At 42.2% G+C, this 24,233-nt stretch overlaps 1 protein-coding gene across 7 annotated transcripts; it reads right to left on the bottom strand.

The window, feature by feature from the left end:
• Window positions 1–202: 202 nt before the first annotated feature.
• itprid1 (ITPR interacting domain containing 1) lies at window positions 203–21,221 on the bottom strand. 7 transcript variants are annotated; one of them, XM_024374675.2, is made up of 16 exons: window positions 21,117–21,221; window positions 20,848–21,021; window positions 16,803–16,848; window positions 16,485–16,525; window positions 14,397–14,450; window positions 12,562–12,610; window positions 11,443–11,520; window positions 10,978–11,180; window positions 10,034–10,542; window positions 9,796–9,856; window positions 6,156–6,268; window positions 4,155–5,930; window positions 3,178–3,305; window positions 2,783–2,894; window positions 2,194–2,496; window positions 203–2,038 (listed from the first exon to the last, which is right to left on the bottom strand). In XM_024374675.2, the coding sequence occupies exons 2-16, from the start codon at window positions 20,966–20,968 to the stop codon at window positions 1,991–1,993; spliced, it is 3,642 nt and encodes a 1,213-aa protein (XP_024230443.1). In that variant the 5' UTR covers window positions 20,969–21,021; window positions 21,117–21,221; the 3' UTR covers window positions 203–1,990. The 7 variants fall into 7 exon arrangements, with proteins under 7 accessions (XP_024230443.1, XP_024230444.1, XP_024230441.1 ...); XM_024374676.2 differs by having other exon boundaries at window positions 2,173–2,496; window positions 20,848–20,982; window positions 21,117–21,220; XM_024374673.2 differs by having other exon boundaries at window positions 20,848–20,982; window positions 21,117–21,220.
• Between the last annotated feature and the right edge of the window lie 3,012 nt (window positions 21,222–24,233).

Below are 24,233 nucleotides of genomic sequence, written 5' to 3'. Positions count from 1 at the left end.
CAGCTACCATACTTACTTTCCAGAGCTCTGACGTCATGATTAGACTTAGTTTTTTTCCCAGTTGTCTTGAAAGCACCATGTTGAATGACAAATGCCATCACAAACCTGACCTTCTTAAAGAGAAAGTGTGCAATTTTCTATGGAATCCATCTCAATAGAAAATAGTGCTTTTACAGAATGTGGAAACATAATATTCCACAAATGACTTTATCAACATTTTATTATAAACTAATATACATATTACTTTGTAGGGCACAACATTTGCTTCAAAAGTAACAAGAATTCTTAGGCCCAATAGAGTACCACAGTATGAGTCATAATACCCATAAAATCTAGCAGTCAAACAAGGAAATGGTTGTAATTGTTTTTCCACCATTCCTTGTTCCTGTAGGGGATTTTACAAACACTTAAAATAAGAGCTGTTTTGTGTAGGCTTACCCTGGCGTGGCATTTTGATAACCATCTAAATCTCTCTAGGACAAGCTGACTCCTTGTTTGACCGTTAGGTTTATGGGTATTATGACACTTCCACTGTGGGGCTCTATATACAGTAGGCTGTTTCGCAATAAAACATACTTATTTTCTTGTGTTCCTAAATGGCATGTGGTTCTCTTGCATTTAAGTTGGGAGCACCAGTGGAGGGGGTCATGAAATGCATCAGGCTCACAGGCTGGTACTACACAGTTGCTAATTGGGGTCTGAAGAGACAGGAGACGTGAGCTAGACCACCTCTTGTGCTAATAAGGACATAACCCAGAGCGCGGGGGGTGACACAGAGAGAAGCTCCTCTCTATAGCATACACATACTGCATGGATCTCATGTGGATGGGGATCTGTCTTACCCAGAGCATTGATGCAGGTAGGTAACAGTAGGAGACTTCATGTCACAGTAAGGAATGAGAACACACCCTTAGTTGAGACGAATGCTGTTGTTGATACGTAGGGAATGACAATACACACAAACTCTATGTACAGTATGTTATGCATTGGCACGTTATAGATATAGCACACATGATTTCATGCATTCATGCTCTTTATTCATCATGTGGACACTGGACTACTTTGGTAGTAATGGAATCCATTGATTACACCAGCCTGGTTTCATAGACTAGACATAGTCAACGTAAATCCAGGACACTCAAATTAATATGATATGGTATGTTTGGTAAGGTTACATGAGGCAAAAACGAAGGGAGGGTGGTGGGTCGGGGTGGATAGGTGGGCATATAATGCAAACTTCTAGCATCTCTAAGGTTGCGTCTTCCGATCTCATCCCGGACAACTTGAGCATTTAGGCTAATTAGCTATTTTGAAACGTACTACTTTTTGCAACTACTTAGCATGTTAGCTAACCCTTTGCCTAGTTAACGTAAGCTACTTAACTAATGTTAAGGTTAGCCACATCAAACTGGAATTTGTGACATATCATACTTAAATTGCAATTTCGTGACATATTGTACAAATTGCAATTCGTAACATATCATATGAATTGTTATTCATAACATAATGGATGATGGACATCCACAAAGAAATACATACCTTACCACACCTAACATATCATACTAAATGGAGGGAGACAGATTTACATTTATCATGTTACATCTACCCGAGTCCAGGTTGATTGGACACACTAACTTAGACAGCAGATCATCTTCAGTAAGCTACAGCAGAAGCTGCATCTGTAAGACAGAAAAACAATCCACGGGTGGGTGAGGACACAGGCAGTGTTTTTTTCAGTCAAGTTTAGAGGGTATAGGTCTGGTATTCACGCGAAGGCGTGTTACAGAGCAGAGCACTATTATAAGACTTTTCAAAGGTAATTTACGTCTGAGCCGACATGCACAGCGTTTACCATGAAAGCGATCTCTGCGAACGTCAAGGAAAATGCCTTTGAAAGGCAAATTATCGCCTGTATTGTACGCAGCCCTATGAAACGCTTCGGATTGAATCCTGGCCTAGATCTGTCAGTCAGGGCTACCCCACCTCTCTTTTACTCCAGTGAGTCAGTATTGACAGAGTGGCGTATGGACTCCTTCAGCTGAAAAACAGTAAAGAGATGTGACAACATGTCATTATCAAGACAAAAATGTAAAGCAATACACAGTCAAAACATTTTTGTATTTTCATCCAGTAAACCTGAAACTACATTTTGATATGTGGTTGTGTATGTACCAGGGGTCAAAGGTCCCTTACTCTCTGGATGAAACCCACAATGTCCAGTTTGTCTGGCTTGGTGCCTGTAGAACCATGTTTTAGCCTCTGGCCCATAGAACTGGAATCTGGCAGAGCTGATCTGGACTCCAAATCCCAGGTGGCCTGCGATGAGGGGCGTGGCCTGGACATGTCCGTCAAAGGCAGCCAGGGCAGCAGGCAGCACTGAGTGGCCATGCTCCTGGAGGAGGCAGAACCAGGGGTGGATGTGGTTGTGGGGATCAGGGGCAGGAGCCTTAGCTGGGTGTAGAGGTGAGATTGTTCATCGAGTAGTCTGTGCATCTTCTATGGAACCGAACAACATCACAATTCACTATCAGTTCTCAGATATTTGTTTTTATGCCCATTTATGCTGTCGTCCATGGCTTTGAAATGCTTATTCCTTTGGATATTGATCCCGATCTCTAGTTTCTATCAAATGTAGTACACAATAACACATTTTTACTAACTGCTGTAATAGAAGGAAAGTGTAAAGGGAGTTATTGTTCTGAGGCAAAGTAGAAAAACGTAGCCAATGTTTTCATTTCTCATCAATATAATCCACAGTCAGGGGTGTGTCTGTGTAACCTACCATTTTGAAGCTGTCGTCATAGCGATGAACCAGGTCAGTGAGCTGCAGTTCCAACTCTCCAGCTTCCTGTTTCACAGCTTTCCTCAGCTCCAAGATGTCTCGCACTTCCTCTCTGAGACAGGACACAGGGGTAGGGACACAGAGGACACAAAAAGGTGACACCATAGTATGTCAAATCGAAATCATTAGCCAACAAAACAGGGTTGAGTTCAGTCACATTTCAATTAAGTCATGACATGGAACTGACTCCAACCCTGCAGCATAAACATAACACTAAAAACATCAGTCTCAAGCTGTCCTCGTTATACCCAAGCCTGCTCAATGCTCACTCTAAATGAGATGATATGGGTGAGGTGAAGTAGCCTAAAGCGTCCGCTAGAGGGGGTATTATCTACCTGTCAGTGTCAGAGAGTGAGCTGTACACCGAGGCCTGGTCTTCTGACAGCTGTTCCTCGATGTCTGTCAGGACGCAGCGGAACTTCCTCATACAGTGCATCATCCCCTCCAGCTCATCCAGTGAATACTGCACAGAGGATTATACAGAATAATATCATGAGAGAGGATAGAGACAACACAACGTCAGGAATACTGTACAGTGAATCAGCGCACAAGGGAGGAAAGGTCTGTTTTTGCCTATTAGCGAAATTGCAGTGGCTAGCTCGAAGAGGTTGATTATTAAGCCAATTAGAACAACCAAATGGGCTCAATACAAATATGAAGGCCATAGTGTAGATGTTCTGTTCTCAGAAGTATCAAATTCAGCTGTTCACAAAGATTACGGTAGCCTACTCAACACATCATTTCCATCAGAGCACAATGGTGGTCACCCTCATAAAACCGGCATTACGTGAGAGACAGAAAGGGGTCTACTAAAGACTCAAGTAGCAACCCCAATCCTATTGACCATTCTTGGTGAATAGGACCTTTCATATAGTGTTCTTTTATTAGAAGTGAGCTGTGCTTGAGGCCACTAAAGAGCCAGAGCGAGTGGTGAACTTCCTCCTCTACTGCTGCTCATCACGCAAAACAGGCATTCACATGCAAATGACCACTGCTGCATATGAAACCAAACCACCATCTTTAGAAGGGCCAATAAAGATTCTAACATGCAAAGAGGATTTGTTCATCGTGTCAACAGGAAAAACACGTGATGTGCCTCAATGCCTCCTTACCTAATATTCTATAAATATACAGATAAGGAATTAAATAACTATTTTAATGATTGGATGTAGCCATAGAAAAGGGCACTTGTTGCAGACATTTTGATGAGTGAGGTTGCATTATCATTTAGTCTTTTTTTTCAGATATCATCCTGTGTGAATCAATTTAGGGTTTGACAAGAGTGCGTAACTGAATTGTGTGTGTTACTTACAGGGAAAGCTGAAACGGAGGACGGTTTGTGGCGATTGTTCTGAGAACAGCAGCGACAGCGGTTATCACAGGAGCAGCAGCAGGAAAGCCCAGAGAACAGGGCTCGTTCCCACCGTCTATCCTCATCCCCCACTTCTTCCCCCACTTCCTCCTGCCACAGCCCAGTGTCCAAGGAGGTGGACTTCATCTGGAAACTTCCGGATCTTCGTGAACCGTCGCGAGACAGCCACCGATTGGACGATGACATGGAGGGGGAGGGGCAGGGGGACGGGAGGGATATCGTCTCAGGTGTCATGTCTGCCTTTCCCATGGCAACCGCAGTGTTTCTGTGTTCTGCAAAGTGGGAGACATCAGCATCTGACCACGTCTTTCTGGAGAAGGAGTTCCGCCTCTGCCGGAGCGTCAGGTCAGTCAGGGGGAGGGGCTCGAAGGAAGGGCCGAGCGGGGAGGGGGTGTGGGGGACAGCACCTCTCCGGAGGGCAGAGTGGGAGACAGAGGGAAGGGAGGAGGGCATCTGGACAGACACAGATCGGCCTGACCTGAAAGCACCACTGTGGGGGACGAGTGGGGTTGGGGCTTGAGATGGAGCTACGGTTAAGGAATGGGCTGATGGTGAGTTTGGAATTGAGGATGGGATTGGTGTTGTGGTTAGGGCTGATAGAGAATGGTTTGGGATTGGGGAATGGGATTGTGTTGGAGATGAGCTGGATGCTGCCAGAAAAGCTGAGGCTGGAGGTTGGTGTGGGCATGAGGCTGGGGACGGAGATGGTGGTGGGGAAGAGGCTGGGGATGGAAGTGACACTTGCTCTGAAGGTGAGGTCAAAGCTGGGCCTGGAGGTAGGTCTGTTGATGGGTTTGTTGGTTGATTTAGTGGTGGGACAGGCTCTTGGACAACCAAGCTTGAGGATCCCTCTGAAATCTCTGAGCCACCTGTTTCCCAGTACACTGTGGGGGGAGAGGAGGCAGAGAGAGGCTCTGCTGGGGGGAGAGAGGAGGCAGAGAGAGGTTCTGCTGGGGGGAGAGAGGAGGCAGGGCTTAGCACTGCTGAGAGGTTAGGGTCAGATCCTAATAGAGGGTCTTCAGAGGACCGGTCCTGACAAACAGATCCAGTCTCAGAGTCTTGATCCACCACCTCAGGAACAGCGACAGGACCCAACACTGGACCTTCCAAACCAGAACTAATCTGTACTTCCATCTTCATCTCCATCTCTTTCTTCATCTGCACCAGAGCCACCGAGTCCATCAGAGAGCCTTCATGTGACCCATAACAATCGGTGTCCTGATCACCAACAGCCTCTGTTCCTGTCTGAACATTACCACTTTGTTCCGCTATGGCCTTTTCCTCTCCTCCTATTGGAACAGCTTCCTCTGATTCCAGAGTAAAGTGTTCTGTTTCTCTATCTGTTTTCATGATAATAATAACGTGCCGTAACGGAGAGTCTGGCTTATGACAAGGTGCACAGCAGGCCGAAGAGAATCCATCTTCCTCAGTGACAGTGTTTTCCATTAGGCTTGGCCTGGCTCCAAACGCAGAGTTAGTCATCTCCAAGGCATCAGAGAGGAGGGAGTGGGGTGTGGGGGAATCCTGGTGTCTGGGTGTCTCCTCTGTAGGGCTTGTTGTCTCTGGTCTGTATAGAGGAGACTCGGGTCTTGGGTGGCACGTGGAGAGGGAAGGAGGGGAAGGGTCCAGGGAAGTGGATGGGGGGGACGAGGGGGGTGAAGCTCCTTTTACAGTGATCTGGCTGTCAGTGCTGCCTCCAGATATTCCCGACAAAGCCTTAAACAACAACCAAACACTGTCAGTTTAAATTAATGAATGACCTCTTAAATTGTGCACCATGAAATAGACAGAATATCAATTCAATAATATATTTTAATATTTTGGGCTGGTGAAGTATATAAGTTAGTAGCAATAACTTAAAGTAAGTTTAAGTAAGTCAGTAGAACTAACTAAAAGTAACACGCCTAGATTGTTGCACTTCTAGAATGTTCTCCGTGTAACCTTCATGAGCTCGGGTCCAGGTGAGGGATGCTGGGTAATGGACGGGATGAAGGGTTCTTCCAGGAAACCACTGCTGTCAGACTGGCAGCTGTTAGTCCTCATCACACACACTGCTACAGAGAGAAGGTGGAAGAGAGTAGAGAGGGACAGAAAGAAAGAGTTCATGGAAAATTACATCACTTTAATCATATCCTTCAATCAGACTCATCATCTGAAGTATAAAGGAGAACTATGACTCAGGGCAATAAACAGAACTTCACCTTTGCCTGGTGAATCAACTAAAAGGTATGACAATTTGATTATTCAGTTAGCTACTCACTGAATTTCAGAAAAAACATTTTAAAAAGTTATCCTTTTTAGATAAAACTATACTAAATATATTCACGTCACCAAATAACTGATTAAAACATATGGTTTTGCAATAAACAGGTCTACAGTAGCCTCAACAGCACCCTGGTGTAGCCGGAGGACAGCTATTTTTCATCCTCCTCTGGGCACATTGACTTCAATACAAAACCTAGGAGGCTCATGGTTCTCACACCCTGCCAAATACTTACACAGTAATTCTAACAACTTCCGGAGGACATCCTCCAGCCTATGAGAGCTCTTGTAGTATGAACTAACATCTTGTCCATTCAATCAAAGGATCAGATAGTGAGTCTAGTACTGAAAGCATACGCTACAGCTAAGTGTGGTGAGTAGGTGACTCAAAGAGAGAGAAAGACCATAGCTAATTTCTTCAAAAATTAAGGAGAAGCAGCACAGAGAGAGAGAGCTACAGTGGCTTGCGAAAGTATTCACCCACCTTGGCCCTTTTTCTATTTTGTAGACTTACAACCTGGAATTAAAATAAATGTTTTGGGTGGTTTGTATCAAAGTCAATACTTTGTAAAGCCACCTTTTGCAGCAATTACAGCTGAAAGTCTCTTGGGTTGTCTGTATAAGCTTGGTACATCTAGCCACTGGGATTATTTCCTATTCTTCAAGGCAAAAATAAATGCTTCCCCTAAAACCACTCAAGTGTTGCTTTAGCAGTATGCTTAGGGTAATTGTCCTGCTGAAAGGTGAACCTCCGTCCATCACAAATCTCTGGAAGACAAATAGGTTTCCCTCAAGAATTTCCCTGTATTTAGTGCAATCCATCATTCCAATCCCTGCCGATGAAAAACATCCCCTCAGCATGATGCTGCCACCACCATGATTCACTGTGGGGATGGTGTTCTCGGGGTGATGTGAGGTGTTGGGTTTGCGCCAGACACAGCATTTTCCTTGATGGCCAAAAAGCTACATTTTAGTCTCATCTGACCAGAGTAACTTCTTCTATATGGTTGGAGAGTCTCCCACATGCCTTTTAGCGAACACCAAATGTGTTCACTTGTTTTTTTTTCTTTAAGGAATGGATTTTTTCTGACCACTCTTCCGCAAAGCCCAGCTCTGTGGAGGGTACGGCTTAAAAGTGGTCCTTTGGACAGATACTCCAATCTCTGCTGTGAAGCTTTGCAGCTCCTTCAGGGTTATCTTTGATCTTTTGGTTTCCTCGGATTAACACCCTCCTTGCCTGGTCTGTGAGTTTGTGGGTGGCCCTCTCTTGGCAGGTTTGTGGTTGTTGTGGTGCCATATTCTTAAAAAATTGTAATAATGGATTTGAGGATGCTCCGTGGGATGTTCAAAGTTTCTGATATTTTTTTTATAACCCAACCCTGATCTGTACTTCTCCACAACTTTGTCCCTGACCTGTTTGGAGAGCTCATTGGTCTTCATGGTGCTGCTTGCTTAGTGGTGTTGCATACTCTGGGGCCTTTCAGAACAGGTGTTTATATACTGAGATCATGTGACAGATCACGTGCCACTTGAAGTCCACCTGTGTGCAATCTAACTAGTTATGTGACTTATGCAGGTAATTGGTTGCAACAAATCTCATTTAGGGGCTTCATAGCAAAGGGGGTGAAAACATATGCACGTACCACTTTCCTGTTTTTTTTATTTCACTTCACCAATTTGGACTATTTTGTATCTCCATTACATGAAATCCAAATAAACATCTATTTAAAATTACAGGTTGTAATGCAACAAAATAGGAAAAACACCAACGGGGATGAATACTTTTGCAAGGCACTGTATATTTCATGGTATATTTTTCTCTTCTTTGTTTACCTTCCACATACTTAGCTAATGCAGCTAATTTAGCTTACTCAACAACCTGACTCAGAGGAATGCTGTTTATGTTAGCTAGCTGGCTACGGCTATCCAACACTGAAACTCTTCCAAGTCAAGGTAAGCTTTCACTTTTATAAATGTATTGCCACCAGGGGGCCACCGGTGTAACTGCTAAACTACTTGCTGTACTGCATGATTGTACACATGAATTGGAGGTTAACTAACGCGTTAGTTCTAGTCTGTTGACTATAACGTTAGTATGGTGACAATGTAGGTTGTGTATTGGTTGTGGTATGAAGGTTTGGCTTGGAGAGGTTTTTGTGCCTGGTCAGACAGCTGTTGTGTACTGAAGGGGAAAATGTGAGCGGAGAGGAGCTAGTAGATGCGAGAAGGAATAATGCAATGAGCAAAGTGATGATGATGCTGTATGTGGCTGCTATGAAAGTGAACTGTGTGCTCGGGTGAACAGGGGTGTATTCCTTCCTCCGACTCTGTTGCAAAACGTTTCTTAAAACGGCAGGAGGTGGTGGGTGGGTGGGGGTCTACCTTAATTTGTCCAATAGAAACTAAGTTTTACAACTGTTTGGACTAATGACTACACCCCAGTTTAGCTATTTGCAGACAAAAGTGTGCAAGGCCATATTGAATGTGTCCACTTGGATTACTCCAATTTGTCTCTCAACCGGTGCACATTATAAACTTTCATTTGTAGGCTAGGTTGTTGCAACCTCATGATGGGTATAGGGCACATTTGAGTATTTAATTGAACCTTTATTTAACTAGGCAATTCAGTTAAGAACAAATTCTTATTTAAAATGACGGCCTACTCCGGCCAAATCCAGATGACGCTGGGCCAGTTGTGCGCCGCCCGATGGGACTCCCAATCACGGCCGGATGTCAGCCTGGAGTACCAGGTAGTAGCCTAAACCTATCGATGTTACATTGAGCTGGGTAAATGGAATATGAATGACAGTCATCCAATATCCTGTAATAGAAATAAGGCCATGCTCATTAAAAATGACATCTCCCTGATGTTAAACGGCACCAACCCCCACTGCTGGTTGGCATCGTGTTTTAAAACCCCTTATGAAAATGATGGCAGTCTAATTGCTACAGTATATTTGCATTTCTTCACCATAGGAGATTGTTCCATGCTGAAGGTAGAGAAAACTGGCATCAGAGTCAGGGCCAACAGAGTTTAAAAATAAACCTAGACATTAGATAAAGAGAGCTTTTATCTGGTCGAGAGAGAGAGAGAATTGTGTTTACAAAGCTAGAGGACTGTTTTAGTAGGTTACTTTTTAACAGCAAGGCAGGGGAATACTTTCCATGTCATTAGCGCTCTTTGAAATATACACTAATGAAAGACAAGCTACTGTCTAAGATCTCCGTTGTAAAACCTCGCATAAACCACTGACAAGAACTATAGAAACCAGGAAAATGGACTGAAGAAATGTGAGTGTTAAAACAGTGGTGCCCATACCTGTGGTGTCGGATGCTCCCATGTAGCTCCCAGAAATACTGCCCTCATCAAAGCTCTGGATCTGACATGAAAGAAAACACAAATAATATGTAGTACAACTACAGTTACACCGTTTAATCTGGAAGATGAAGCAATATAATGCAAGAGGTAATTCAATACATTTCAGTATATTATACCCCTTTCCACAAACGTTAAACCACCAGTATTTTTTAACTTGAAGTGACACTTTGACATTTACCTCCTCCATCTCAAAGGACTCCCTGGCCTCCCCAGGACTTTTCTTTCTGGTTGGAATACCACTGGAGATCAGGGGTTGATACTCCTTCCCCACCTCCAGCCTGAGCGCACCCTCCTGGGGGACCGAGTGGGGCTCTGGTGCTTCCGAGGCTAGGCCTTGCTCCTCTACCAGTGGGGTCAGACATATACACTCAGCCAGGCCCTGTCTGGCTCGTTTCAGCTGGGTCCGCCTGTCAGGGGGGCCGGCCAGGGGCTGCTGTAAGTGGGCTACGGGACTGTGGGGAGTTGGGTTTGTGTCCTGTGAGTCCTGGGTCTGGATTTGGGTCTGGCTGAGGGTTTTTCTGGAGACCCGGCGGAGCAGCATGCCCATCCTCTTCCTCTTCTCCCTGGCCTCGGCTGAAGCTAAAGCTGGAACTCCGCTCTCGGAGAGGGAGTCTGTAGACGCACCACCGACCAGGGATGAGAACGCAGTGGTAACCTGCTGCAGCACCTCCAACTGCCTGAACCTATCTGTGAGTGAGTGAGTGGGTGAGGTGAGAGAAGGAGATTGTTAACATTTATCTGTGGTTGACAGATGCAAAGTTGGCAAACCAGCTAACCATGTTATCATTCTTATAGGACCGTCTCCGTCAGGTGGAATAAATGCACGGTGTTCTCACCAGAGACAGAGAGGACACTGGAAATACAACAGTTTCAACACATAAAGCACAAAAAGAATCCCATGACCATGTTCATGCCAGTAGTTGCCAAGGTTCCTGGAGGTAGAACATGTATGTGGCTAGCTTAAACATCATATGACAGCACATTACATAACTACAGTACAGTATTTGTCAAGTGTATAAAGAGAATGACAGCATGTCAAGGTATCTACAGTATGTTTTCAGTGTTTTTAAGAGCATATGACAGAATGTCTGAGTAGTACATTTACAGTGTAACATCACTTACTGCTGACATCAGGGTTCTCTATGTCCATGCGGTTCTTCTGGGCGTCCAGGAACACCTGTATGTTGATTCCCCGGGCGCTGGACTGGTTGTTGATGAAGCGGGCTGGGATCCGTCCAGAGATGTCAGGCTCGTCACAGCCGAAGCCCAGATCTAGTAGGACCTCCTCTGGGTCATCACTCCACAGATTCAGCACATCCATTACACTGGGATAACACACAAATGCACACACTCATAAATACACATGTGCTTGCAGACACAAACACACACGCAGGCAGGCATGCAAACGCACGCACACACACAAGCATGCACGCACGGAGGGATGCACACTTTCTGTAAACGTACATCACCTCACGGCAGTTATCGCATCGTATGTTGCAATTGCAATCCAGCCTCAGATCCTCACCGCTTCAATTAGGATAAATACTGGTTAACAAAAGAGCGCCTGGAGTTGGCGACATGACTAACCTGAGTGGAGCCGACTGTGCTGAGAAGGCTGAGGTCAAGCTGTTCCACCTGGTGAGAACTGGGCTGGACCTGGAACTCCTGGACCATGACGGAGACACAGACATGATCATAGAAGGACAACCGTCTCTGAATCTAGACTCATATCTTAGGTATGTGTTCCTTTAGCCATTTATTCTTCCAAAGGTGAAGACATGATAGAACACCGCTGCAAACAGTCTCCGATTCTCGTGTCTCCATACAAGCTAGCCACTCATCCTTCTACAGACAAAGACATGATAGAACACTTTTCTGTATAATACTACAATGCACCATAACAGAATGGAACAATAATCTGTATTAACACTGGTCTCCAAATCACACTGCTCGCACTGTCATCTCCACACACAAATTCCTTCATCTAAACCCTGTTTAGAGTTGTCTCTACTGTACACTACGCAACAATAATCTCATATTATTCTCCTCCTCGTCATGTCATATCTATGTCTATGTCATCACTCTTGTTTCATGCAAACCATCCCTTCATCCATGTCTGCGTCCCAAATGGCACCCTATTCCCGACATAGTGCCCTATGGGCCCTGGTCAAAAGCAGTGCACTGTATAGGGAATAGGGTGTCATTTGGGATGTATCCCATCTGTTTCTGTGAAGGTCAGGTGAGTCTCTTATATTTGCATGGTAAATAGGAGTCACTGGCAGGTGGGCATGTATCATGTGAACATTATCCATAACTTATGACAACATCTGTCAATCAAGCCAGTTCCCTTCACTACCAGTCAGTTAATGACAAGTGACTGAAAATTAGCCCTGGGTGAGGGTGTTCAGAGTTTAAACATATTTAATTTTGGATCACATCAATCTAACCTCACTTTGAGAGAAATGTTAGTATTTTTATGGGGTCAATAAAACATTTTAACCCATTTATGCATAGTAAGTTATCCATAGTAATCATATATGCAAGTTATACATTGGATAACATCACATCAAATGTGAGAGACGCAAATTATTTATACATGGATGTGTAATCTCGCCATGTATAGACCCTCGGTTGCAATTCATTTCAAAGCGCCAAAAGTTTGACAGCAACCAGCCGACAGGACAGTAGAGAGGGAAAGTTCCTTACCTCAGAAATTCCTGGACGGTCCTCACTCCCTGTTTACCATATAAAGATGCTGAGGAAGAGAAAAAAAATAACAAATCATCTAGACCTGAAAGCAAACAAGGCTGAATATTTGGAATATCTTGCTATGAATGACAACGAGCTAGTTATCCACTGTGTCTCTGCTAGTCACAACTGCTAATTCAGCACATCCTGTCTCTGGGATGGCTCTGTTTAGTAGCTATATTAGGCATTAGTGTTCTTTCAGTCAGTGTTCTCTCTTGGCTGTCCTCTCTACCTCTATTCAAGGTTGGGACTCCATTTTACCCTGGCATGGTGACAGGGACAAAGTGGTCTGTGCTGCCGGCCGAAGCTTTATTTTATTTCATTACACGGAACCTTTTTTTGTCCAAGAACCTTCTCCAAGATTCCAACATCCAACTCTTATTTTCTATCAGGTCTCGTTCCGCAAAGTTCTTCCATCTGAAGAGGAGTTCTAAAATTAGTGTTTGGAAAGTTGGTGATGATGCATGCCATTCCATTGGGTTCTGTTCCGAGCTGACTCCCTAAAGTGCCATGTCATTTGGTGTTACGTAACCAGGTCTCCTGATCCACAGATAAGGTGGTGCTTTTCAAGGCCAAGGGGTACTGAACTGTATATTCCCATCTAACGACGGAGTTTGGGGTAGCATTCTTTTCAGTTGACTTACCTTTCTGTTGAGTACATTGGCAGTTCCTTGGAGGAGATAGAGTGGTCTGTGGGGTGGTCAATCTTTCCTTAGGGTTTGGGGCAGCAGTCCCTTTTGGTTGACTAGCCTTTCTAAGTAGCCACTCCCTTTAATATCTTGAGTAGCCGGTCCTGGGAGGAGATAGTGGACAGCCTTGACCAATCTCACCTTGGGTCAGTGTCTGGAATTGACCCCCTGTCCTCTCTGTAAGGACAGGTTCTCCCTGTGCTCTCTGTCTCTGAGGAAAATACAGTGGTTTGTGCCAAATATCCTTGGCTGTCCCTTCTAAGACATCCTGTCTCCTTCTGCTTCTCCACTTTCTTCTCTTCCTTTACTGTCTCACTGCAATTTTATTCGATTCTGAGGCCGGCCTAAGTGATGACTAAGAAAGGATACTGTGGAAGTAATGCTACTGTACATGGATACGGGCAAACACACGCGCGCACATACACACACAGCCCCCAGTAGGTGTCAGTGAGGACTGGTGAGCATCAGATCCTAGCTGTGTTTGTATAAGATTTGCTGTGGTGTTTGCCAAAGCTAAGCAGCGTGATTTTCCTTAGCCATGTTTAGGGTGAACTGCCTGGGAGGTGTGTATAGTCCAGACCTGGGCTCAAATATTAGTTAATCATTTCAAATACTTTATCCGTGCTTGATTGCACTTGCCTGTCTTAAAGAACCAATAGAACAGTCCCAAACCCAGAACACAAGGCATTCCAGGCAGGCTAGAGCAAACGCTCAAAGTATTTTGAAGGTTTTCAACCACTATTTGAACCCAGGTCTGGTATGGTCTTCTCCCTGTCTCTCTGAGGCTTTCATCCTGGTCTTAACTGTCCCTCCCTCTGTCTACTGCTGGATGCTCAGCCCTGAGATTAGCAAGAAGTACAGACACCGCCTCTCCTCTGCCAATATTTTACCCCCTCGCCTAAATACACCAGCCCTCAGCAACATTTTTCTCATTGTGTACCCACTCTCAGACAGCTCAAATGTTCCTCTGAGCACACAGTGGATAAATCATTGTGATGGTTTACAACCACATAACCTGTTTTTACCTTACTCCTCTGTCCTCGGCTCTACCTGGTGTTCATGTCACCCTAAAAACAACGACTACAAGATGAAAGATCTATTTACCTTCGACGCCCAACGCTAAGTCATCCTCACTGCTGGCGTTCCTCTTTAAAAGCCCTGTAATATTTTAAACATAAAAACAGAAGAGATTCAGAGAAAACACCAAAGTGTTTTTACTATACTATATATTACACTGAACAAAAATATAAAAGCAACATGTAAAGTGTTGGTTCCATGAGCTGAAATAAAAGATCCCAGAAATGTTCCATTGCACAAAAAGCTTATTCTTCTAAAATGTTGGGCACAAATTTGTTTACATCCCTGTTAGTGAGCATTTCTCCTTTGCCAAGATAATCCATCCACCTGACAGGTGTGGCATATCAAGAAGCTGATTAAACAGCATGATCGTTACACAGGTGCACCTCGTGCTGGGGACAATAAAAGGCCACTCTAAAATGTGCAGTTTTGTCACACAACACAATGCCACAGATGTTTTGAGGTAGAGTGCAATTGTCCAACTGGCCTCACAACCGCAGACCACGTGTAACCGCACCAGCCCAGGACCTCCACATCTGGCTTCTTCACCTGTGGGATCGTCTGAGACCAGCCACCCAGAAACTGAGGAGTATTTCTGTCTGTAATAAAGCCCTTTTGTGGGGGGAAAAAAACATTCTGAGTGGCTGGGCCTGGCTCCCCATTGGGTTGGCCTGGCTTCCAAGTCAGTGGGCCTATGGCTGCCTCCCAGGCCCACCCATGGCTGCGCCCCTGACCGGTCATGTGAAATCCATAGATTAGGGCCTAATGAATTTATTTCAATTGACTGGTTTCCTTATATGAACTGTAACTCAGTAAAATCGTTGAAATTGTTGCATGTTGCATTTAGATTTTTGTTCAGTTTACTTTCGACTAGGGCCCTTAGGAAATTGGGTGCCATTTGGGGGACACCCTTACTGTGAAATAGAGATTAGACAGAGCACAAACACAGAATGAGATAACAAACATCACCGTCTGATTCTTGAAATACCAAGTCTGACAAAAGAGGCAGACTTGGTATTTCTGTACTCAGCTTCTAACAGATACAAATCTGACCTCAGAAGAAGAAAGTGATAAAGGAATCAACAACAGCAGTCTTGTGTGACATAATAAACCAGTGATGGCTAAGACCAACAGTAAAGGACATTTAATGGATGTTTAGGGGCTGGTTGGTTACAGCACAGAGTTATTGTCACACCCTGATCTGTTTCACCTGTCCTTGTGCTTGTCTCCACCCCCTCCAGGTGTCGCCCATCTTCCCACTTATCCCCTGTGTATTTATACCTGTGTTTTCTGTCTGTCTGTGCCAGTTCATCTTGTTTGCCAAGTCAACCAGTGGGTTGCCAAGTATCTGGTTTTCGTGTTCTGACTCTGTGCCCATCTGCCTGACCATTCTGCTTGCAGCCCTGTACTGTTTTGGACTCTGACCTGGTTATGAACTCTTGACCTGCCTTTTGCTGACCCCTTGGACTATAATAAATATCAGCACTCAAACCACCTGCCTCCCGTGTCTGCGTCTGGGTCTCTCCTTGTGTCGTTATGGTTATAACAAGATGTCGTTCCCATGGTTTTCACTGTTCTAGTTTGCATGTCGTTTGAATCTATCTGCCTTGCCGAGTCTCTGCCTTTCTAGCTACACAGCCTCTTCATTACCCAGAGATAACACCCATGTATGGTGAATATGACAATTCCAAGTTACGTATACAAATACATTTCCATATATCTCTGTTATACTAAGGCTTGATTTGTAACCTTTACATTACAGGATGAGTTGATTGGTTTTGTAATGACTTGTTGTGTATTGTCGTGTAACATTTCTTACACTGACATTTTCCAACAGTTTCAATCTAGCTCAACTGGTAGTATGTCATGCTCAAGTTTAAACTTGACCTAAATCCAAACATCTTTCAGTAACCACTGGTCTATGGCTAATATTGAATGTACTTCAATGTGTAAGTGTCACCAAAATAACCACAACGAGCAACTACACTGTAGATAGAACTACCACTGTACCAGCACTAACAACAAATGACTCGTGAGAAATGACTCAAACATTTTTAGATGAACCTTCTTGGTATTAAACTTCAGTAAATCAAAGTAAATGTCTATGTGCCGTACCTGCTGCAGCTTCTCTGGTGTGGTCTGGTTTTGCATCCGCCCTGCAAGTAAACGTCAAGCGCTATTTAGGAGGGGTAGTCAGGAGGCTCACACCAACCCAAACAGCACACAAAGATGTGGAAAATAAACAGGCAAGGAGTGAGCTATGAAATCCCAATCAGTTATCTGCAAATGAACTCTGTTCAATAAACTCTATTATAAATACAACTCTATTAATTCAAAGTCCACTATGTAAATATTGGTGGGAATGAATTCTAGATATTTTCCATCAACAAAGCATAACATCTGTCACTTGTAAGTAGACTTCCTAATACTCACTCATGACTTCTAAGCCACTGCTGGACGTTGTTCTGTCTACAGATTCCTGTACAAAAGGCATGGAAACACACATCAAGACTTATCCAAGAAACATTCATCAGTTTTTTTATAGGATGTGAAATCATACCTGGGATAAGTACACTCTTAGAAAAAAAGGTTCCTTATCGAACCAAAAAGGGTTCTGTCGCTTGCTTCATATATGGAACCCCTAAAAGTTCTATACGGAACGCTTTTATAGGGTTCTTTGATCAGAATCCTAGAGGTTCTTCTTCACTGAACCAAAATGGTTCCATATAGAACCCTGCATGGTGCCTTTTATGAATTATGGCTATTCATAGCCTCGTGAAGTAGGGGTGCTGATAAATTAGGGGGTCGACAAAAAATATGCAGCACCCCCATCCCTAAACATTTTCCTGTGGCCATGTAGCAACTACTATTAATAAAATATTATATAATATCATATTTTTAGCTATGAATATAATTTAATACACAGTTAAACAATGGACAAAAGAATACCAGCATACTTTTTTAGAATTGATTGGCATTATATGCAAACATAGTTTGGAAATATGCACTGGTATATAGCTTACATTTGTCATGTTCTTCTTATTTCTATTTCTGGTGTTTTTGTTCTACTTTACTTTATAGCACTATATTGATATTGTTTGTTCTACTTTACTTTATAGCACTATATTGATATTGTTTGCCACATTGTTGGGATAAAACCTTGCAAGAAAGGAATTTCACTGTACTTGTGCATGTGACATTAAAAACTTAAAACTTGGTGTCCAGGGAGGCATCTCTTTACTTAAATGATGGCCTATGTCAACAGTGACTGACTTTCCAGTACAATACAGTCCATTAGTTACAGCAAACAACAATGTGTCTTGGATGGAGAGCATGTTGTGTATTTTTTAAATTGTTTTTATTATTTGAAGGGACTTGCTCAAGGGACCAATGGTGGGGGAATGTTTTGAGGATGTGAACCCAGTAGCCCTCCAGTTTTCAGAACCCGGCCCAGGATTTGAACCGGACACTATTCGGCCACAGGTACCACTCCTAAGCCGCTGGGCCACTATTAAAGTACATGCAACTTTCACGTGTTCTACTGCAAACAGTCATAAACAAATCTCACAAGTATCAGGCATCACAAGCTCCCAACTACTATGTAATAGAGTACCACAGTATGAGTCATCATACTGATAAAACCTAGCGTTCAAACAGGGAAAGGTTCCAAATGTTTTTCCACCATTCATTTTTCCCATAGGGTTATTTAGAAACACTTAAAATAAGGGCTGTGTTTCATGTAGTCTTACCCTGGCCTGACGTTTAAATGACTGTGTAAATCTCTCTAGGACAAGGTGACTTTTATCAATATAATCCCTGTATTTACACCCCCCCCAAAAGAGAATATGGCTATCATAAAGAACTACAAATACCATGATGATCTGGACAAGACCGCCAAATAGAGGCAAAGGTAAGAATCTCTGGTTGAACTATTTAATTTTATCTAAATGTAGTAATAAATATATTGGCTACATTTGTTTAAATGGACAATTCTGTGAACTCTGTTGTGCAAGTTTTAATTTGACACAATACCTGTTAGCAAATGTGTCAGCTCGAGATGGCTTGCAGGGATTTGTAGTTTTGCATTATATCCAAGTTTATGCTAATTTGCCTTTTTGAATCTGAGAGTAAATAGAGCTCAATATATTGATGAAAGTCAACTTGTCCGTGAGCGATTTACATACTTATCAAAACGTCCCGCCAGGGTAAACCTCCGAGAAACACAGCCCTTATTTTAAGTGTTTCTAAAAATCCCCTATGGGAAAAATGAATGGTGGAAAAACAATTGGAACCATTTCCCTGTTTGACCTCTAGGTTTTATGGGTATTATGACATCTCCAATGTTGGGCTCTATCAACTCAACATTGACAATATCCCAACACTGGTTAGCCACTATTGGCTTAAATAGCCAAGTCTAACACAATATCTGCCAGTTAATTTCCAGCAATATTGCCCATCTTTGTGGTGCGTTCATTTGTCTATCACTCTGTGTGTAGCCAGTTTATATGATAAGCGGTCTTGTGGGTCGACAGAAATACTTTCCCCAAAACCTTCTCAATTAAATGTTAACTGCAAAGTAGGCTTACCTGGCAGAAGTATATCATGAGTAAGTATATAATTTGTATCTATTATTTGTTATTTGCAAACTTTGCCATGAAACGAGCAGCAGCATTACAGAACCATCACTAGACCGGCACAATAGATGCACATTCCTCACTTGCTAGATGCACAATTAAAGGGCCAGATGCGCAATTAAAGGGGAATTACTCTCAAAATCCAAATTTGTTCCAGACCTTCTTCCAGACCTAAAAAAAAAAATGTATTATGTGATTTAAGCATTGACATGGACTTAGAACATCCAATTCCGTTGTTTCTCTATGAACAATTGCAATTTTAAGATTGAAAAACCCAAAAATCTAAATCCAGGATAAATGTAACTGAAAACGTAATTTGGGAAAATATAACACATTATTTGGGAAGGAAATTTCTGATTTTATAGGGCCCTCAGAGTTGTTTATGAACCATTATTTTACCAGGTATATTGACAGAAAACATAGTGCACTACTTTCTCTTGTACATTAAGGACAGCAGGGAAGAGTTGCAAGGGTGAGGAGAAGAGAAGAATGTACCTCTTTGAAAGCTAGAAAAAAATGTGTAGCTTGCCAGGTTCATTTTTTGTAAGTAGCTCCCATGCTAGAAAAGGTTGGAGACCCCTGTTCTATATAGAACCCCTTTTTATCTAAGAGTGTATGCTTTTATTAAACACAGAATTTCCTCTTTCTTCCAGATAGCATTTAGCATTTATCTTCCCCAACCAGAGAGCCGTGTCGGATGTCAGCTAGCCATTGTTCTGACCAGGTGAAATCATACAGCAACATCATTCATATGGATATAAATGTCAATGCGAAATAGCTGAAACAAATTAAAAGTGAATGTTAGCTGTCATTTCAGAGTTTGATGTGACTGGGTTAGCTCTTGTTAGTGGTTGTTTTCAAAAATTCCCATTAAACTCTGGGGTAGGGATAGAACCCTCAAGGTTCTTTGTCTTCACTTGTTGTACAAAACATTAGGAACACCTTCCAAATATGTTGCCCTCAAAACAGCCTCAATTTGTCTGGGCATGGACTCTACAAGGTGTCGAAAGCATTCCACAGGGATGCTAGCCCATGTTGACTTCAATGTTTCCCACTGTTGTATCAAGTTGGCTGGTAGTGGATCTCTACTCAGAATAGCTCATTCCATTTCATCCCACACAAGCTCAATTGGATTGAGATGTGGTGACTGGGCAGGCCACTGCAGGAAGCTGAATTCACTGTCATGTTCGTGGAACCATTCCTGAACAATCCTAGGCTGCAGTGTGGCAGGCCCTGATCGCAAAGATACTATACTTTTATAAGAATTTTATGGCAAGTGTTATTGAATTACCTTATGTGTCACTCATTATGAAAATATATCTGTTTGTCATTGAAGCTGCAAAAGTGGTCTACTCTAATGTTGAGGTGATTCCATCTCCCTCATGAATTTAATTCTAGGCTATAGCCTATAGGCTATATTAAGATTCCTATCTAAGAGCCCTCCAAAACATGTGGTTATGATCATATATTTAGACTAATTCAACTAACTATTGTACTTTTTGGTTCTTCTTGAAATATTTGTCAGCCATCAAATAAATAGTTTTTTTGTTTACCTTGAAATATTATTATTATTTTTATTTTTTTTACATTTATTTGAATATCAAAGAAAATAGTTGCATTTTAGTTGAAACTCTATATAAAATATATTCGACTACATTTAGTATTTAAAAAGCTGGTATTTTCTGCCGAGGTCTGAGTCAAATACATAGATATAGAGATTCTAGACAGTTCCAAAAATGCAATCTACAGTCTCTAATATCGCACAGTTTTCTTAACAGTGTCATATTCCTCAAATTGAAAATCTGCAATCTACAGAACAATAGACTATAGGAAAGAGGTCTTACCAGCTCTGTCACTGCCATGTGACCGTTCTGGTGCTGACATAGGTACGTCATCCCTGTTACTCCACATGACTTTAGATGCCACCAAGTTGGCTCTCTTCTCTGTGGCCCCTTCAGCTGCCATCCTGGTGTCTCTCTCTTAAGATCAGAACCAAACAACACCGTCCGTCAGTCAACCTGAAAATCCACTGCAACATGAGGCTCAAGCAAACACCACAGGATCGGGTTGCACCCAGGCATCCAGGCTACACTATCTACACTAGTAAACATACCAGTCATGGAAGAGATGCAAATGATGTCAAAACTTCAACAGCGAACACATCACAGCTCACCGCTGCTTCTCTGACACACACAGAAATATTGTTTCCTGCTGGCTTATTTAAATGCTTTCACTGTTTCCTGTCCCAGTGTTTATCGGTTACGAGCAGCTCCTGCCAAAGGGATGTGCTTTTTCAGGAACTCTATCTCAAGTTCAACCTCCCCCTTCTATTCCCAGCAGGAAGTAGAAGTCAATCAGTCCGACTGGATGGTCTATTTTCTGGCCTAAGCTATAGGTGATAGTCAAAAGCCTCAGTCACTTCTATAGAAGAAAGAACATCATATTATATGTATGTTATCAATTTATATGACAATGTCAATGATTTCCTTTTTATTGCATGGTTCAAATACCATATGGTGGTTTGTCTTACTGTAACTGGGTCAGTATTCTGGACACTGTGAACTGTAAACTGCATTGGCAAATACTTGATACATGAAACAGACTCATTTCAAGACATATTCCAGGAGGATTTGGGGCTTTTATAATGCCAGTCACTTCCACTTACAGTAATTTATACTCCACGTGAATTATCATGTTTCAATACACTTTTTAAACATTTTAGTTACTAAGAGGAGATTATATTTGAAATCCAACACTTGCAAAAATGTCCAAAACACTGCTGACATTCATAACGTAGGCTAGACTCACATCCTTCAACCAAGACACATCTAGCAAAAACTCTGGAAACTGGAAAAATAAATTGGCTGACACAGTGTTGGCTAAGTCCCTACTATGGTTAACAGAATACTAAATATACCCTAGGTCTTCATAAAGTTTATAGTACCTATAAAAATGATAGCTCAATTTCATTCAAACCGTGACAGTCAAAATAGATAGTCAAAACCAATCAGGAAATAGTGAAACGGTGCAGAACAAAACTGCACATCATGGTTCATTGGAATGAAAGGACTCACCTTTGAATGAAAAGACTTACATGATGTATCCGTGGCCCTCACTGCATTCAAACTCAGTGCACTGATGACAACAGTCCCTGTTGTCCGCAGTTTGTACTTTGCATAATTGTATGCTATACATTACAAGCTACAGTTCAATTTGGTTTCTCAAATAAAAGTCACATGCAAATAGGAACTCGATTTAATCCTCGGTACATTTTCTGACAAGGCACATCTTAGGACCTACGTGACACTGAAAATCATTAAAGAGGAAATTGATATTTGCTGCATACTGGCCCAACATGGAAAAACTAAGGCCTAGAATAAAACACCAAAGTGACCCCCTTGTTGGTTCCAGTGTGTTGGATTCAGTGTGTGTGCACAGCATATTATACAGGGTTAAATCAACACTGACACTAACCAGGTTTCCATCCAACCTTTATAAGCGAGTTAAGTACATGTCGGATAAAAACTTTCATGTCATGCCTGATAGAAACATAACATTTTTCTGTAAACGTTCCAAATGTTGATAAAAGAAAATATACTAGACAAGGTGTGATCTTTTTGTGTCTGTAAAATGAATTATCTGAGAAATGTAGGTGGAAACGCTTTTATGGGCAAATGTTGATATAATAACTTGGAGTCATGCCATGACATGTTGTGTGGTCCTCCCATTACGATTGGTCAGGAAAGAATGCAGTTTATTAGGCTACAGATTAAACAATTATGATAAACGTCAAAGAGTGGTGAAAGTGCAAGGTGATGAGCTTGATGCTCCTTTCCAATACATATCGAGGGTCTGATTCTGGTGACACGATCATTGATGCTTGGCAGCTGTTTGACAAATAAAAATAATATTTTTTTTAGAAGAAAGAAAATATGTATGTTATCAATTTATATGACAATTTCAATGATTTCCTTTTTATCGCATGATTCAAATACCATTTGGTGGTTTATCTTACTGTAACTGGCTCAGTATTCTGGACACTATACAGTGTCCAGCCAACAGCAACCAGACACAGTAACTGGATAGCCAACAGCAACCAGACAGCAACCAGATAGCCAACAGCAACCAGACACAGTAACTGGATACATATACTGTATCTGGGCGTGGTGACTAGAGAGCACATGCCAATATCGGAGTGGGCACACTCGCTTGTAATCTGCAACAAGTCAATTTGATGGAAACATCTCTGGTGGGAAAATGCACGTTTTGTTTTTATGCAGATTTTAGAATATTGACATGAATATTGAATATTAGAATATTGGCATGAATATTGAATATTAGAATATTGGCATGAATATTGAATATTAGAATATTGCCAATTGGACAGAAACCTAGATAGTGTTAATTTTAACGCTGGTCCAGTGTCTGTACAGGTCAACACTTTTCAGTGTTGAATTAACACACCGAGGGGGTTTGTTTATCTAGCCCACCTTACCCCGGTAGGGGGAGTTTGAACCAGATTTAAAAGTGATCGTATTTGTTTTGGAACATAATTAAGCACTGGGAATGATGAGTAGGATTATGTGTTTTCACATGTAAAAGTGATTGCTTTAAATAAAAAAAAATGCTTTATCTGCCTTCCCAATGAAAACTAATTTGAATATTCAAATATTTACTTTATGTAAAAGAAATATACTGTATATTTCTGGATGATGCACCATGCTGCCTTCTTGACAACATGACAGAGTGGTGCAGATTACTGTTTGATTTGAGGCCTCTCCTCCCACTCCACTTTCGCCCGATGACGTGATGGGCCATTGCCCTGTACAACCCGGATCAGCGTAATAGAACACGCTGCCTTATTTGCATATTTCCCAGAGTGCCTTGCCTTTCAAGTGAATTTTAGAGATACCACTCATGACTGTATTTGTTAGAAACAGAGACATTGTCGTGACAGGCTGTTGCATTCATCCATTTTCAGTCCTGTGGCCTTCACAAAGTGAGATCCTAAGTGAAAATGTTATCATTCAAATTAAATTATTTAACAAAATACAACAAGTATTAAATAATGCCTTTTTTGAGGGCCTAGTTTAACCCGAATACAGTGGCCTGAAAGTCAAGGTTGTCAGACTTGTAAGTCACATTATGAGGTCTTGCAAAGCAATGTGTAATTCCTATTGGAATCCAGCCAGAGTGGGGATATCCATCATTTGGAATATTTATTCACCTG

This window comes from Oncorhynchus tshawytscha, linkage group LG16, assembly GCF_018296145.1.
Source record: "Oncorhynchus tshawytscha isolate Ot180627B linkage group LG16, Otsh_v2.0, whole genome shotgun sequence".
In the NCBI taxonomy this organism is placed as follows: Eukaryota; Metazoa; Chordata; class Actinopteri; order Salmoniformes; family Salmonidae; genus Oncorhynchus; species Oncorhynchus tshawytscha.
The sequence above is the reverse complement of the archived record's forward strand: the minus strand, read 5'-3'. Positions and strand labels throughout refer to the sequence as shown.

What these genes read in the sequence shown, in the direction of transcription:
- itprid1 (XM_024374673.2), bottom strand. An exon ending in CACCAGAGAAGCTGCAGCAG is followed by an intron (nt 14,451 to 16,484) that starts GTACGGCACATA and finishes AAAATATTACAG; the next exon opens with GGCTTTTAAAGAGGAACGCC. An exon ending in TTGTGGGTTTCATCCAGAGA is followed by an intron (nt 2,039 to 2,193) that starts GTAAGGGACCTT and finishes ACTGTTTTTCAG; the next exon opens with CTGAAGGAGTCCATACGCCA.